The sequence below is a fragment of the Nothobranchius furzeri genome, chromosome 17, assembly GCF_043380555.1.
Source record: "Nothobranchius furzeri strain GRZ-AD chromosome 17, NfurGRZ-RIMD1, whole genome shotgun sequence".
Lineage (NCBI taxonomy): Eukaryota > Metazoa > Chordata > Actinopteri > Cyprinodontiformes > Nothobranchiidae > Nothobranchius > Nothobranchius furzeri.
In genome coordinates, this window is record NC_091757.1 from 41,313,183 (window position 1) to 41,331,633 (window position 18,451).

At 42.5% G+C, this 18,451-nt stretch overlaps 1 protein-coding gene across 2 annotated transcripts in view; it reads left to right on the top strand.

Annotated features, from left to right (window-relative positions):
• Positions 1 to 287: 287 nt before the first annotated feature.
• rtkna (rhotekin a) overlaps positions 288 to 18,451 on the top strand; it is a 79,650-nt gene continuing 61,486 nt past the window's right edge. For both annotated transcript variants that reach the window (XM_015972400.3, XM_015972403.3), the window contains exon 1: positions 288 to 547. In XM_015972400.3, coding sequence (XP_015827886.3) covers positions 434 to 547 — 114 coding nt within the window. In that variant the 5' untranslated portion in view covers positions 288 to 433. The remainder of the gene's footprint in view (positions 548 to 18,451) is intronic.

An 18,451-nucleotide genomic window follows, 5' to 3' on the forward strand; every position in this document is an offset into this window, starting at 1 on the left:
ATCGGCAGTGCTTTGATTTTTTCCCCCTCGTTTCAACTTAAACTTTTCACGCTTGCTCCTTTTTTCTCTATAGTGGCCCTATAGTTTTATTCACTATCACGTCCAATCATGAATCTCTGCCACTCATCACCAGTAGAGGTCTCCGGTTGGAGGGCAGCTCAGCTGCTCACCACATGGGGTGTCACCACCGTCTCAGGACAGGCTGTAGAAGTGAAAACCAGAAGCTCCTCTTCTCACACTCACTCAACTTTAATCCTGCTTCCGGAAGAGGACTGCTGATATGATCTGGTTTTCTCTTGGGACTTCTCCCCGGTGGGACCGTGCTGGTTTTGGTCCGTATGGAAGTTTTCGACGCAGTTACTCTCTTTACGCTTTAGTTTAAAATTCTGATCTGAGCTTCTGCTACTAAGAAGTTGACAGGAAGTAAGAGGAGATGTTTTGCCGAAATCAAACGGCGAGAGCCACCGTAGCCCGCGGCTCTGCGCTGGAGATGGAGATACGGAGAGGAAAGTTCATAAGGAGCGAGCTCCAGGACGCACGAGCTCAGGTAAACACACACACGCGCGCGCGGTTTCAGTTTTTGATTGATTTGATGTTCTTATTTCACTCGCCATATCTCGTGGTTTTTGGGTTTATGTGTTTTATTATATTTGCAACTTGCTTTTCTTTCCAAATGAAGTTCTTATTTACTGCAAAAGCTATGAAAATGTCCACATTTTAGTTTCTCATTGAGCTAAATGTAACTTTGTATTTTGAAACCTAAAACCTGATATGATCTTGGCACTAAGTTAAAAAAACACTCCAAATTCACTTTAAAAACAATTTAAAGACACTGAACCCTCATTGTTGTCATTATTTCTGATTATAATCTGTTACTGAGTTTTTCATGCAGGCTGAACATGAAAATAGTCTTCTACACTGATCTGCTGTAGTGATGGGAATTCCGGCTCTTTTTAGAGAGCCGGTTCTTTTGGCTCAGCTCACTAGAAAGAGCCAGCTCTTTCGGCTCCCAAATGGCTCCTCAGATTTTCTGTTGCGTAGAGTACATTTATAACCAAAATAATGCAAAACTATATGTAAAATGATTTACTAATGTTAAAAAAATGCAATATATCAAATATTTATAATTTCTATGGATTTAATAACTGAACACTTTAAGAAATCGTCACTTTCCGACTGCTGGCGCTCATTTTCTCACCGTCTTCATCGCACTCTCCTGTCTATCTCGCTCGCCTTTTTCCTCCTCATTCCCTCTCGTCTACCTCCACCTGCATGTGCTCTGCTCTGTGTCTGAGTCTGATCCTCCCTCTTCCCCGTCCCTACTGCTCTGTGTGTGGACAGTCTGGTCACACAGTTACACATGTTGACCAATCGCCTGTAGCGTTCACCAAAGCAAGAGGGGAGGGGGGAGGGTATGGGACTGCTCCCAATGATGAGCCGGCTCCTGTCGTTCACTTCAAAGAGCTGGCTCTTATAGCCGGTTCGTTCGCAACCGACACATCACTAATCTGCTGCATTAGCCTCTGATAGAAAATAGACGGTGAAACTTTAGATTTAAAAAGCCTGACAGATCTACCTCACACTGTCACTTAACATTCATGGACTCACCCATCTTGACTGGGAAGGCTGTTGTTGTTTGAGCATCTAAGAAACAGCAGAGGTTTCGACTAGTAGAAGCTAACTGTTAGCATTAGCAACTCAACCATATGGCAGAAGCTCCTCCAGCCTTGCTAAATGTGGAGATAAAACATCCATGTTACAGAGTAAATGTAGACAGTGGTCCAAATATCAGGAAATAAGACTCCAAGGCTCAATCCCAATACTCACACTTCCACACTTGTGCCTAGGGCTGGTTGATATGGCCTAAAATCAATATCACGATGTGTTGAGGATTTCACCTTGACATTGATAAATGGACGATAACTACACATAAATGCACAAGCAAAAGTCACATGTGTTATGTTGAGTCACATTTTTACGTGGCCCAAGGTGTTACAGCTTCTTAAAGGGACGTGAACGTTGCCAACCTACACACAGGGTCCGAAATTAAATTTTTTACTCACCGGCCAAGTTGGCTGGTAGATGATGAAAATCTACCGGCCAAGCATATTTTTTACTGGCCAAAATTCTAAATGATTTAGATCTACCTAAAGCATGTTATTCTATATTATGTTGATTCCAAACAGAGTGACAAAATAATAAAAATATCAAATTAATAAGAAAAACAACTCTTTTGTCATTTTTACTATTTATTTATTTTTTTATTTTTAGAGATGTTTTTATGAACTCTTTCATTGAAATCTAGTCAGACTCCTTGTTTTCTCTGTCCATGAAGTCTGGCCTCCTGCTTCTGACACAGTCTTTGTGCCAAAGCATTATAGCCTCATTTGGGTCATAGTCCTTGATCTCTGGAGAACACAGCTGCACCATGAGAATATCTGAAAGTGTGTCAGGGCTAGGGTTGTCACGGTAACCGGTGTAGCAGTAAACTCCGGTAAAAAAGTTGACAATAATAATAACCGTCTTGTTTTTAAAAAATATATATTATCTCGGTGGATTACCGTGGCTGCGGTGTAGGCGCGGTGACCCTTACCAGCCACCGTATCATCTGCTGAAGTAGCCGGCGGCACATGCGCACTTTGTTGTTTATGACCAAAACTTTCTTTAAGCTAAAGCTGAAATAATGGCCAGAGGAGACGGCAGCACTCAGGACATTTATTATCCCTCAAAGAAGACAAAGTCGGAAGTATGGGCATTTTTTGGATATTTGAAGAATGCCGAGGGACAGTTGATAGAAGACGGCTCAAGTGTCTTTTCTGAAAATATGTATTTTCAAGTGAAAGTAGTTCATTTTAGGATGATTAATTAATGCGATGAATGTTTTAGACAAGCAGCAATGTATGTAAATTTATTGCAAATAATTGTTGTTTGTTTGAAAGTTGTTAATAAAGGTTTTTTTAAAAGTAGCAAAGCGACTAGCATCCCGGAATGCGTTGTGGTTGACGACGCAATGCTCCCTGTCCAAAATCAGCAATTATTTGCACACTTGCACTCGAAGCCTCACAGCGCACTTCCTGCAAGTGCACTTCACAGAAGACCGTAGGGTGCAGTGTGAGTATTGGGATCGGGCTCAAATCCTCCTGCTATCTGCCGACACTCTGCTGCAGCAGACTTGTCCATGCTGATCCAGTCACTTCTGGGCTTTTGTTCCCTCAAGTACGACTTGCAAGACATTTATTGCCACCAGAGACTACTGCAAATGCATTGATTAAACACATGTTCAAAACCTTTAAAAAGGTCCAAGCATTTTATTTATATGCCTTCAACTGAACAGCCACATAATAAACAGATAAAAACAGTAGTTAGTGTTACTCTAAGCTCTCATGCCAGCATCTGCTTCATATTAGCCACTGTTTGTCAGCAGCCCAGAAGTGACTTCCAGTCTAACCTCTAATTATTTTTGCTTTCAGTCCACTTTAATCCTGTTTTTGGTGTGTTTGGTCCTCCCAGTACCCAACTCCTTCCACTTTCTCTTCCAGTTTCCTGTGGGACCTCGTCTGTTTGCTGCTTTTGTTGTTTAAGCACAGTTGTAAAACTTAAGGCAAGGGCAGAGTGACAGTCAAAAAAAAAAAGGGGGGGGGGGGGTTACAGGCCACTTAATTGTAAGAGGATACTAAGAGAATGTTAATGGTGCAATATAACAATAGTATTGATTCTATCTCCTCTGTTGGAATATCTCTTTCTCCCTTCTCCAAATACAACCGGTGGATGTGTCTGAGCCGAGGGAGTTAGATTATGTTGTTTATGAGTCATGTCACAGGAAAAATACAGCTAGCTAACCCCTGGGAGGTCAGCCATGCTTCATTGTATTGATCTGCTGTCAGAAACATCTGATTTAGTGTCTGAAGAGCTCTCAGCTCAAATCTGCCAAACCACTTCATACATGACCCTCGCTGGAGGTGCAGCTGCATCAATGTGGTTCGGTGTGAATGGTCAGACCAAATGAAAAGTGTTTGTTTTCACTTTTGAGAGCCTAAAACTGTTTTTTTAGATGTTTTATTAACAGAATCTGGTTAAGTCCAAGGCATAGATGTTTATTTTCTCTTTAATGTGATTATTTGACTGACAGGAAGCCTTATTCGTAACAATCTGCTCAAGCTATCAGATGATTCAATTTAAAAAAAGGAGGAAAAAGTAATAGAGATCTGATGAATTGCAAATTAATGTTTAAATCAAGTCTCCCATGAGGGCAAAGACTTTATGCCCTTTCACACTAATACCAATCATTCCCTTAAGTCTGTAAATCACTCTAAGCTGGTTCACATACAAGACTCATTTGTGTCTGATTTAGTTGCCAATGCTAATGATTCTCTTTGAGAAACGGGAACTTTCCTCTTGTTTTGTGCATCCGGCTTCTCTCAAAGCCACCCTGGAACCAGTGTGGGGCATTTCAATGAGGCGCTGTGAAAGCACCTCATTTTCATGGTGCCAGTGGTTATCGCGTTAGGTCTTTGAGGCTTTTGGGCCCTTTTAAAAATGTAATTTTATTTTATTTTGCAACACTTTTGTATTGCCCTGATCCAATCTGGATTATCTTATGAGAATATATTTTTAAAAGTATCGTTTCAGTAATGGTTATATCCTTTGAAAGGAAACTTGCATCCATTCATCAATTTTCTGATACAATTATTATATACTTAGACAGAATAAAACTTTTAATGCTATCAATGTTACTGTAGATGCATTTTGGCACTGATCAGTGACTTCACTGACTGGGACAGCAGTAGCTCAGGAGGTTGTCCTAGAGCGGGTTGTCCAGTAATCGGAAGGTTGCAGGTTCGATCCCGGCTCTGACCAGATAATTCTGCTGTTTTTGTCCTTGGGCAAGACATTTAACCTCCCTTGCCTGCTGGTGGCGGTCGGAGGGACCGGTGGCGCCAGTGCTCGGCAGCCTCGTCTCTGTCAGTGCACCTCAGGGCAGCTGTAGCTACATCGTAGCTCATCCCCACCAGGGTGTGAATGTGCGTGTGAATGGGTGAATGACTGATTGCATTGTGAAGCGCCTTGGGGGTTGTAGAACCCTAAGAAGGTGCTATGCAATTTTAAGTAATATTTTGGGCATTTACTTTAACATTGTTTCTTTAAAAACAAAATGTAATACAACTAAGCCGTTTCCGAGCTTTTCCTTCAGATCAACTTCTCATATTGATGTAAAACTCTGGTCAGAGACTTTCAGAACGCCGGACACGATACAAAACCTTCTCCTAAAAACTCATTCTAAAGCCCTCATGTTGTTTCCTTGCTCACTGCTCTCAAAGGAGCATCAAACACATCTGTTTTCTACATCCTCAAGGTCATCAGCATGAGTCTAAACCTGCCTCCATCCTCATCATTTCTGCTGTTTCAGCTGAGGCCAAACATGCATCATATGGGAGTTTAAAATCAGGCAGGTTTTATTCTTAAAGATGCTCCTCATGCCACTGGTGGCTACCACTGGTTATACGAGGGCAGGAAGTGGTTGGGTGTGTGTGTGTGTGTGTGTGTGTGTGTGTGTGTTGACGCACCCATCCACCCACACTCTTTTCCCAGCTTTAGGAGTGGGTGGATGGCAAGGCCTGGGAGTCTGGCATAAGAGTAGAGACAGACGTTACCAGCTTTGGGTTACGGTGTGGTTGGCTTTGGTGGAAAGACCATCTCCACCCTTTAGAACCACACATTCTTCAGCAAGGTCCACACTACAGCTGGCTTTAGTGGAAACTGATACACCAATAACCTCTAAAAAAATTAGCTGGGGTTATTTGAAAGTATAAGATAATTTATTACTAATCTGGGATGATTTTTACCTATTTTTGTTTCAAACATTCAGCGACTATGATAATCACCAACGTGTATGATTAGACAAAATTACAAGCTGTTTTAATTAGTTGTTGACTCTGAGGGACCATCTGAACCAAACACGGTTAAGACTTGGCTCTCGGAGATGTACATGATGCACCACAATAAATACGGACCGGGAACAAAATTTTTTTAAACGCATATTGAATAGAAAAAATTGGCAGAGATTGTTATTATTAAAGTTTATCATTTTCTTGTTATTTTTTAAATAAGATTGGTCACTCTGAGTTTCACCTGTAGACTGAATATCAAAATATTTTTCTACTCTTATTAGCTACTGATATAAAGCAGATAGGCCTGGGCGATAAATTTAATGAATGAATTCAATTTTTTTTGTTGCGGGCGATTAAAAAAAAGTAAATTGAATTTTTATGTAATAGCGCCTTTTTGGTCCCCCGGAGCTTCCGTAGCATTTGTTTCATATAACCGCGACAACATCACAGTACGCACACGAAACAGCAACAGCAAGTGACTCCATGGCCACCGGTGAGAGTGGGAAGTTTGTTCCTAAGAAAGGAATTAAATCATCCATTGTTTGGAACTGGTTTGGGTTTGCTGCGACGGACGTGGAGTGTGGCACTTTTATTCTAAGAGGGTGTTTATTTATTCATTATTCATCTCTGAAATGAGGGTTACACTTGTCTTGGTTGTGAAAATTGGCTTTAAGATGCCTTCCATTTGTACTTATTGCTATTCTTAATAATTGAGGGGGAGAGAGAATCGGAAGAAAAAAAAGTAAATCGAATAAAAAAATAAAATCAGAGACTTTATCTTTAGGCCATATCGCCCAGCCCTAAAAACAGGCCGGGAATGCTCAGATCAGACAACGCCACACAGGTCTACATCACTGTCACAATCATTCATGGACTCAACCATCTTGGCTTCTGATGGGGTAATGCTGTTTTTTTTCAGCTAATACAAGCTAACCGTTAGCATTAGCAACTCCACAACAAAGCAGAGTTTCTTCAGGCTTGAGGTGTCTATGGAGAAAAAACATCAACATTGCAAAGAAAACAAAGTCATAGGTAGAGTTGTGTTGCTGTTAGCCAATTAGAGGAGAGCTGTTCGAATATCAGGAAATAAGACTCCAAATCCTGCCATGTTGTGCTGGCTTCTGCTCTTGCTCTCTTCTACCTTCTGAAACAGAAGCGCCAGAACTCCCCCCCCCCCCCCCCACAGATATTAAAAAAGTGCATTAAATTATACTTGAGACCACTGCAAATGTGTTGAAAAACACAAACGAACTTGCTCTAAACCCAAATTTTTAAGAATTTTTTTTGTTTGCTGAACGTAGTCCAGAGACAATGCAACAGTTTATGTTTATTTATCATTTTAAACTGGTCTATTCCAAATCCCTAATAATAGTTTATAGAATCACCGAAGTTTTCCTCTGAGCAGCCTCTCCACGTGTCTTCTGCTGGTATTTAGTGCAGCTTGACATAAAGCTGTGATCTAAACCTGCTTCAATGCTTCTACTTCTCTGTTTACTCACAACTGGACCTGTCATGTAGATATGATCAAAAAAAACATGTGGATATCCCAGCTGCTCAACCTCGGAGCATCTGGGAAAACACTGCCCTCTAATTTAAAGCTACCGTGAATCAGGAAAACAATGTGTCTTTCGCAGCTTTTTAACCCAAAACCAAGTGTAGTTCTAAACCATGAGATGCTGAAAGTAAAAAAATCTCTCACAGGCCTGAGGGGTCTAAAGAGTGGATGCACTTTGCTTTATTGATTACTTGAACTACTGCAGGGCCAAGATTGGGCTTGAAGTTGTGTGTGTGTGTGTGTGTGTGTGTGTGTGTGTGTGTGTGTGTGTGTGTGTGTGTGTGTGTGTGTGTGTGTGTGTATGTGTGTGTGTGTGTGTGTGTGTGTGTGTGCGTGCGCGCGCGTGCGTGTGTGTGTGTGTGTGTGTGTGTGTGTGTGAGCACCCTGAGGGTTTTCTGGCGTGTTGAACTCTGTAGGGGTACGAGGGGGGAATGCCATGGAAGTTTCTACCCCTTCTAAGACCTGTATTCTCACACAAAGCCGGGCCACTGGAGCTTTCTGCTTGGAGGCTTTCTCGGCATGCTGAGGGATATTTTAACTAGCAAATGTTTAACTTTTCTTATTATGCAGGCTTTGTGTATACATCACTGTGTGAAGCTCTGTTCCCAGAGAGCCTCTGAGTGAAAAATGGTTTAATCTGTTTCTTCAAGCGGAGAGTAAAATTTAACCCCGTTATTGCTCCCGTGGTATTGGATTGTTTGTCTTGTGAGTTTAGTTGTAAAGAAATCAAAACTCTCTCGTTCAAATGTTCTTGTAAGTATAGCTGCTTCCCACCATCTTACTAAATGAAATCTCACCCATGCTGTGAAAAAACTTACACCAATTAAAGGTAACATGGGTAAGTAAATACAATTTTCAAGTGAAATAAGCAATCCAAACCTACCAGGTTCTATGTAAGAAAGATATTGATTCCCTTCCTAAATAATGAATTAAGGTCAGTTCCTGTTGCCACACCAAAGCCCTAACTGGTGCCAGATCTGTGGAGTTAAGAAATGACTTCAAAAAACCTGTCTGACAACACATTATTAGCTTGGCATGGCATCTTATATATGTGAATATACAGCCTGGCCACGGCCTAGACAGAGCTCGGTCGTGGGGCGGAATCTACGGTCGTCTACCAAATAGTCTCTTTATGCTATTGAAAAACAAACGACGTGATGTAAGTCAAAGGGGCAGTCCACCATTTACTGTCAAAGAAGACGCAAATACATCCTTTTTCTGAATAAAGAACTTAATTTCCTCTATCTGCTCTTGATTCCAAAAAAGAGCCAAAGTTTAAATAGTCCAGAGTTGATACCAAAGCCATTTCAAACGAGCTGCCACCATCTTTGTTGTTCTGTTCTGTCGCATCATCATTCACAAACCGTTGGTTGTACACTGCCTGGCAAAAAATCTTTGCCACCTGGATTTAACTAAGCAAATAGGTAGGAGCCTCCTTTTGGGTAATTACTGCATGGGTGATTATCTTTCAGTTGGCAACAAGTGATTTAACCCCAACTGGCTTCTCATTTCTTAAACAAGCATGTGGAAAGACACATCTGGTGGTCGTGGAAATTATGTCAGTCTGGTTGAGAAGGATCAGATCGTTGGCATGCATCAAGCAGAGAAAACGTCTAAAGAGATTGCAGAAACAACTAAAAGTTGGTTAAGAACTGATTGGTGATCACTTAAACGTTTGGTGAAATCAAATTAAAGAAAAACAACAGTAGAGCTCAGAACTGTTTAATAGTGAACGTAAGAGCATTTCCACACGCTCAATGTGAAGAGAACTCAGGGGATTGGAACTAACAGCTGTGTAGCCATGAGAAAATCACTAATCAGTGAGTCTAACCAGAAAAAATGTTTCAATTTGCTAGGAAGCATAAATATTGGACTCTGGAGTGGTAGAAGAAGGACAAAATTGGTCTGAGGAGTCCAGATGGACCCTGTTCCAGAGTGATGGTGCATCAGGGTAAGAAGAGAGGCAGATGAAGTGATGTACCCATCGTGCCTAGTGCCTACTGTACAAGCCTGTGGGGGCAGTGGTATGAACTGGGGTTGCTGCAGTTGGTCAGGTCTAGGTTCAGCAACAGGAAGTGCTCCAAGAATGAGGTCAGCTTATACTGAATGACTGGGTTATTCCATCTATGGATGTCTTCTTCCCTGATGGCACAAGCTTATTCCAAGTTGACAATATCAGGATTCATCAGACTCAAATAGTGAAAGAGTGGTTCAGGGAGCATGATACATCATTTTCACACATGGATTGGCCACCACAGAGTCCAGACCTTAACCTCATTGAGAACCTGTGGGAAATGCTGAAAGAGGCCCAGACTTCCCTCTTTCCAGCCTTGGCCCAGCTCTTCCGGGGGAATTCCCAGGTTGTCCTTGGCCCGACGAGAGACATAGTCCCTCCAGCGTGTCCAGGGTCTTCCTTTAGGTCTCCTTGTGGTTGGTCATACCTGGAAAACCTCTCCAGGGAGGCATCCTGACTAGATGCCTGAGCTACCTCAACTGGATCCTCTCATTGTCGAGGAAATGAAGATCTACTCTAACCCCAAAATTCCACTATACGCTCCGCTCCGGCACGAACTCCGCAGCAAAAACGGTCCCGTTGTAGTCAATTAGAGCTGTTCCACTACTGCGGCCGTGCGGCGCAGTGCACCGCCCACCGTTCCGCCATCCTGCAAAAATAGGATCGATTCTATTTTTGCCGGACGCCGGAGCACCTCCGCAGTCAATGGACAGAAACCACAACCGCCCATCAAGAAAGGGAGCAAGCACAACTTCCGTTATTTCACAATAAATCGATAAACAAAAAGCGTTTTTTGTTTCATATGCACAGGTTTAACAACTTTTAATAACTCTCAACGGCGGTTGAACTTTAAATGCACAAAAATAAGCCATAAATACAGTTTCTACTATCAAAGTAGTCACACTTTGTTGATCCAAACACTGCTGATCTCTCAACACAAATGATAGGCAGATTAAACAGTTCATTTTGATGCTTCTCCCACACAACGGGTGTTTGGATCTAACTTCCGCGTTTATTGCTTGGACTGTATTGCAAGATCTTGAAAATCCCGCGCATGCCTGTTTGCGCACCTCAGGTCTCCGCACCAGAGCGGAGCCGTTGTAGAGCGGGTATAGTATAATTTGAGTTCAGAAGCGTGCGGCAGCGGAAAGCGGGGGCGGGGCGGAGCGGATATAGTGGAATTTTGGGGTAAGCCCCTCCCGGATGACCGAGCTTCTCACCCTATCTAAGAAAGAGCCCAAACACCCTTCGGAGATTAACTCATTTTGACCGCTTGTATCCATGATCTCATTCTTTCGGTCACTACCCAAAGCTCATGCCCATAGGTGAGGGTTGGAATGTAGATTGACCAGTAAATCGAGAGTTTAGCCTTCCAGCCTAGCTCTCTCTTCACCACGACAGACTGGTACAACGCCTGCATCACTTCAGATGCAGCACCAATCCACATATCGATCTCATGCTCCATCTTTCCCTCACTCGTGAACAAGACTTCGAAGCCCTTTTCAGATTGACATTCTAGAATATATGTGGACAATTCAGTCTGGTTTTTAACCAGAACTGTGTTTTCAGACACACCACTTTTGTACCTGAACTTGTCCTTTTGGCTGCCTTCACACAGCAGGGAAAAGTTCCAAATGTCTGAGGGGGAGGGGGTGGGAAGGCTGTACCCAGATACTGCGTAAACATAGTGCGGCAGGTAGGGCTGCAACAACGAATCGATAAATTCGATGAAAATCGATTACTAAAAGCGTTGGCAACGAATTGCGTCATCGATTCGTTGTGTCGCACAACTCTTCCAGACCAGCGCAAGTCAGATCAGCGCGAGGGAGAGCCTGCAGATCAGCGCGAGAGAGAGCCGGCAGATCAGCGCGAGGGAGAGCCGGCAGATCAGCGCGAGGGAGAGCCGGTACCGGCAGATCAGCGCGAGGGAGAGCCGGCAGACTTGCGCTGCTGCGAACCGGTTCCGCCCAAGGCCGGATTAACTGGGCAATTGCCCAGGGCCCATGAACTCTAAAGGGCCCAGGGCACGAGCACAATACTGTATCTATAATTTCCCGCTTTATGAGGACTATGGTGACCGTACGTTCCGTTTTCCCCGGACTTGTCCACTTTTCACTCTCTGTCCGGGCGTCCGGACTGGGGGTTCTTGTATTGATGAAAATGTCCGGCTTTTCATCCAGGAGCAGGGATCGAATTATGGGGGAGCTGTATATCCTACACATCCGGGGAGCCGGAAAAAAGTTTTCTTTATTATATCATTTATATCATTTTTGGACTCATTTGAGCAGAGAGCGGCACAGCGCTTTGTTGCGCAGCGATTCAGGCAGCTGCTTCCAGCTCACGGTCCATTCTCAAAGTGGCGCAACCAAAAAACTATAATTAGCACACGATCGTTCATGTCTGCACATGTTCTCTATTTTCTGTCATTTGTGCCTGAAGCGCGCTACTGCGGAGCTCATCACCTGTGCTGCGGTGATGTCACCTCACGCAGCATCGAAAACGCGCTCTGAGCTTTGCGGTCAGGAGATTTTTGATCTGCTCAAAAGTAACTGATGAGGTGAAAAAGTAAGAACCCAGGCAGCAGTTTTTCTGGAGAATTAAGAGGAGATGCAGGAAGATGAGAGACAGACAGGACAGGAAAATAGTTAAATAAAAACAAGAAAACAAAACAAAGTGTTGAAAAGTAAAATGTAGGTAGATTTATCTCCATTACACGTTTTTACCAGTGAAAAACATATTTATACATCTGATACAATTCAGATCACCTTCAAAACTCAATCACACACCCAGGGCCGTTTCAAGACATTTTGGGGGCCAAGGCAAAATGCCCCCCCCCCCCCCCCCCATAACTGGGCTCCCCAGAAGCCTCTGTGTAATCCATACCCTCTCCAGTAGTGTTAGTTATACAGTGTTTATAAAAGCCCCTCAGACATTACTGACATGTTCTAATATTATCAGATGAAAAACTAAATTATCAGACATGCTGTCTCATCTGCTGCTTTTCTAAACTTGCAAAAAGTAACAAAACTATTTGAAAGCCACTATTTGTGGATTCTTTGAAAGTTTCCATGGAGTGTGGGACAACTTATTTTTTCATTGATCCTATCGTCTAATCTCACAGCTGAAACAAGCATCCTGAATAATCTGTGCACAGGAAGCTTACCAATGCTGTAGTAAAACAAAAGGTATAATAATTTATTATTAATAAAACCTTGTTGCAGCACTAAAGCAGAAAAATGAGATTTTGCATTAAATATGCAAAATATTTACATATGAATTGTTTTAGAGCCCTTTTATTGGCAGAATCTGATATTAACTTAGTTCTTACAAAAAATGGGTCCCAACATGGTTTGTGTGGTGTTGCCATAGTGTGACGTCATAGGCACAGATCCCCTGTCCTCTTGTTTGGAAATGGAAATATGGTCACCCTATTAAACAAACTCTCCACCCGGGCTTTTGCGCTGCACAGAGACGCTTCGCTGCCTATGACTTTGAACGTCAGTTGAGAGTCAGTCTCATGCAGACTGACCAATGAAGAGAGGGCCTCAAGTTAAGACCCTCTCCTCATTGGTCAGTCCACACGAGGTGGGTCAAAGGTTACTCTGGGCGGGTTACGTGTTGTCAGGCATTCAAGTATTGAGTATATTTACTGCATATTACAGTAAAATATTCTGTATGTGACCACATTATGGTGATCCTCGGGTCGTGATGATGGAGCCCTTGAATATTGTTGCCCAGGGTACGACAAAGTGTTAATCTGGCCCTGGTTCTGCCGTCACATTCCCGCAGAAACTGGTTGATCACACCGGGGCCAGACTACTAGCATGTGGCTTTACAACCACAATGTCCTCGGAAGTAAAAACGCTTTTAAAAGGGAGGGAGGAGTCCTAACTGTTGCTGCAGGCGTGTTGTGTGAGAGTGCAGTTATATACTGGTTAATATATTTTTGGGTTCAGTTGCTTTCATGTGGCCTAATGTGAGTCTATTTGGGATCATTGGAATGATCAGCAGCATTTCTTGATGTGACTTTATGGCAGTTGCCCAGGGCATCATCGCAAGGAGGATGGCATTAATTTACTTTTGTTTTATTTGGTATTTTTTCAGTCATTTTTGGAAATAGTGATCAATTTTGATTAATTCACAGCCTATGGTTAATTACATTTAAAAATTAGTTGTTTGACATCCCCAGTTATAATAAATGTCAACAGATGAAATCAAACAAAACAGATGACAATTGCCCTTAAGCTGTTTAACTTGGACCAAGCATTTTAGGTCACAGATAGATGTAGCTTATAGGGTCTCTGTCTATACATCTTATAAGACAATTTAGGTGATGGCATGTTGTTTTTCTGCTATTGAACTGTTTTCTAATAATGTTGTGTTAAATAAAGTGAAGGAAGGAGAGAAATAACGTTTCCCTAGCAGTTTTTAAAAATTTCCCCATGTAATCCGATTAATCGATTAATCGTGTCGAGACCCCATCCGATTCATCGATTATCCAAATAATCGTTTGTTGCAGCCCTAGCGGCAGGCATACATAAGTCATTTACCCAAACAAAGCCATTCGGTCAAACATGGCCGTCGAAGAGATATAATTCCTCTCACTGATCAGACTTATGTTAAGCATAATTCTGCACACATGAAGACGCATAAGAGACCTGGATGATGAAGCTCAATGGTTAAAGGAATCACGGAAGCGGTGTGAAGCTGTGTGAAGCTCTCCGTCGCGCGTCTAGGAGACGGTACCGTAGGAGGCGAGCTGCCATGGTTCGCTGCATGCTACAGTAGCGAGCTATCTAGGTGCGCACAGAGTCCCCCGGTCCCCTCCTCCTCCCCCTCCTCCCTGTCCGGAACTCGACCTCACCAGTCTGAAGCCTCCACCCTGCCCGTGACAAGTCCGGTCCTGTTACTAGGGGCTTCGTCCGGTTTAATCGGAAAAGGTTATCCGGATGTTTGTATTCAGTCACAAAGGTCTTAAGGACAGAGTCCCGAATATTTCCGTTTTTCATGGCCTGTCTGAAGGGGTCTCGAGACACTTAAACTCCTCCACTTGGGGCAGGACCTCATGCCTGACCCGGAGAAAACATTCTACCGTTTTCCGACTGGTTAATGGTCATTACTGAAACAATCGAATGAAAACTCCTTTTTATTTGATAGTACTTTTTATCAACATAAATGTGGTATTTATTGGAATTTTTTAAAATAAATTTCCTTTTATCGTTTTCATTTAGTCTTAAAAGGGGAACAGAAAGTTTCTTTGGGTGATTTAAATGTTGATATATTTTTCCTTCCCTCATTTGTTTTAAAACCCACCAATGAATTTTTTTTTCTAGATTCCCTAAACAGATTAACTTTTGCGTTTTAGTGTGTTTAGTATTTCTATGAGGCAACTGTCAGGACACGGCTTAACAGCTGAGACCCTTTTGCTTGCGCCGTGAGTACACCCCACCCAGTCACACATTCACAGAGCCTCAGACTGGAAGCGTGAACATAAATAGTCGACAAGAACACGCACACAGGAAGTGAGTCGCACCCTTTCTCAGTATCCAGTTCACACACGTTGGTCTTTCCATCTGTAAGTCTGCTCTCTCTCTTTCTTCCTTACAGGGCTATGAATGAAGGCTGGTGTCATGAACTTGTCATTCATGATACCTGCAGTTTGTCAGCCTCTGTTTTACACACACACACACACACACACACACACACACACACACACACACACACACACACACACACACACACACACACACACACACACACTCACTGAGGCATGGATGGTGACTAAGCAGTAGTGTCTCACAAGTAAAGTCTACTGCACATTGTCAGACACAGACGAGCTTTGTTCGCCCAATGTACGGTGTCCTAGCGAAACCGTCACTGCCTGCAGAAAGACAGAGATGTGCAGAGACGGATTAATCACTGAACACACACCTTCAGATGTGGAAACTCCCTTCACGCATCATCAAACTTGTCTCATTCCTTTTCCACTTTAGTTAGTGAGCTGAATGAAGCGATTAGTCCAGAACTTCCCCTCTAGTTGGAGGAATCCTGGGAAAATATCACAATAGGAAGATTTTGATCCTGCAATGTGTTGTAGCATCATGAATTTCCTGTTTTTGACCTAAAGGTCATGATCTGCTGCATCTGCTCTAGCAGAGACATAAAGTCTCTGACAGGCTAATCTACATGAGATAGTGGCCAAGGTCTTTCATGCACTCTGCTCATCTGAACTGCTTCACCTTTGTTACAGCTCAATACGAAGACGAACACTTTTGATAAATACATAATTAACAACTCTGTTATTACCAATAATAATGTGAGCCCAATGTTCAATCAATCTGTGAAATGACAATGTTAGTACTTGATATTATAATCCTGTGATCAGTAGTATTTTACAAGTTATTATAATCTTGGACATTTGCACAAGACACTAATGACACGTAATGCTAAAGCCACATGACACATTTCTTTTTGTCTGATCCAATCAGAACCTTTGTTTCTGGCGCGAGGTGTGGTTTTCTGTGGTGTTTGTATAAACCCCCTTTTGCATGTCAAATTCTGATTCGCCACTAAACCAAAATATTACAATTATAAAAACTCTTCCATGCCACCTTTTCTTTAGTTCAAAGCGTTCTAGAGGAGTCTCGGACAGGCCATCCGGACTTCCTCGAGAACCTCGACAAGCTGGATAAAATCTGTTGCAAGTTACACCTGACCGCAACGGTTCCTTCAGAATAAAAGCTGAACCTCACGACCCTTTCAGGGTCTCTGAGATGCCAGTGTTAACCTGTCGTGACCTGGAAGCATTCCAAGACTAGTTTGGTCGGCACCACTGCTTTTCTACCGGCTTCGGTACCAAGGAGGGTCCAAGAGGACCTCGGCATTCTGGATCTAACGGAGGCTTCCCCTGGGTACGTAGACCGACAGATGGCGTTTCATGTGTGTTTTAAATCTCCTACTAAAGTTTAGAGCGAAACATTCACTCCCACTCAGAACTAAATGCTTCTCCGGATCCTAAGGTTCTGATAACCACATTCCACACATACATCGTTCATCTCACGTCTCACTCCACCTTAGTCCATCAGTACACAGAGTGTTAAAGTTAGTCTTGTTTAACTTGTGTAGAAACAACTGACTCTCTGACAGTGTGAACTAAGCTCTACCAAATAATAGGAATGGATGGATGTTGATCAATAATAATCAAGTGAATGATCTGTGGAATAAAGATGTCATGATTTATGTGTTTAATGAAAACAGGACTACTGCACAGACAGACTGACCCTCATCTCCATAGAAACGCATGACACATTGTTCCAACAAATCAGAGCTTTCGGCTGCCGTAAGAGAATCTGGCTTGTTGAATTAAAGTGTCCAATCCCGTTTACTAAAACTTAAAACAACTCAGAGATATAAAAACAAGGCAACGCCATTTTATGGGCAGTTCCATTTTGACTTCAGTTCTGTTCAGTTGGAAGTCCTACGGGGTTCCACCGTCATCAAAAGAGAAGTACAGCCTGGCCAGATGTGCTTTCTTCTTTAACTGAGAACTGTGAAGCTACTGGAGATTTCCGTTGTTTACCAACAAGACGACATCCCTTCAAAATAAGAGCACCACTAGCTGACGCTGCCGATGGTACCGGGGTCGACCCTTCAGACGGGCTTTGACGTGCTGTGACCGCTGCTTCAACCAGCTCCAGTACACATCCGAGGTCCTAAGACCTGGCATTTCCTGATCTACCTGGGAGACTCCACAGGGTACGTACACGGCAAAATAGCTGCTCATGTCATCAGCTTCCGAAGCCTCGTGGTCCCGTAGTCATAACAACCAGATACGCTCCGTCAGCCTAAAGATCCTGAACAAAACACACACGCACGCACCAACACAACATCCAAATCCATTTTCATCCATCACAGAGTTAGTCTTGGTAGATTGTTAAGAATTTATAATTAAGAAATTAAAGATTCTTAAACGATCCCAACTCTCTCTCTTTTCTTGTCTCAAAGTCAATACAGAGTGTTTAATTAAACTCCCTGATGATAAAAACAGCCCATCTTCTGATTATAAAACTAGATCTACTTACATTATAATAAAATACAACTCTAGATCGTTACATCACTTTATTTCACTACAGGTGGTATTAAAGAATATAAAATGCTGATTAAAGTTTAAATAAAGCTAACAGGAAAAGTATGTTGTTTCTTTTGGATTGAGTGAAATCACATTTATCAGTTTTAATCCTGTTTGTCTGCCTCTGTGAGCCGAATCTTTCATTCCAAACAGCCTTTATCCTCTGGAGGGTCTTATTATGTCAACCACTTGAGGCTCAGGTCTCCTGATTTAGCAGGAAAGTGGATCTTTTTGTCAGATTTTTCAGCACTAACCCACTTTTCTGCTCCAGATTACACAGAGGAAGTAATTCTTTGTCTTTGCTTGAACACAGACGGACAGAGATTAGCTTTTTTGTTTTGAGTTTCTTTTCATTGTTCATTTCTGTTTGCTCTCACCAAAAGAGGCTTTAGGCCTATCAACATTAACTAACTGTAACTCAGAACCCAGCTGTCTCATGCCAAAGGTATCTTCTTCCTGTGAGCACAAAACCCCCATTGAATAGTTCTCAGTCAAACATTGACACACACACACACACACACACACACACACACACACACACACACACACACACACACACACACACACACACAAAGGCCCAGATTCTTGCGTATGGTGTCATTTACAGTGCAGGACACTTGCTGTCAGCTCATTATCACAGAGGACTTAGAAACACGAGAAGCTGTTTCTGATAGAAAAAAATGGTTTTCTGTCAATAAAAACTAGAGGAAAAAACATTGCATGCTGAAGCACATTGATTCTATTTTGTGTTCTCATTTTTTTCTGAAATGGACAAATTATCCATTCAGAATAGAACAATTTGTCTCACAAACCAGACGTAGCTCAGATTTTTTTTTCTGTTTTTAACTTCAAAACCTAAAACCAAA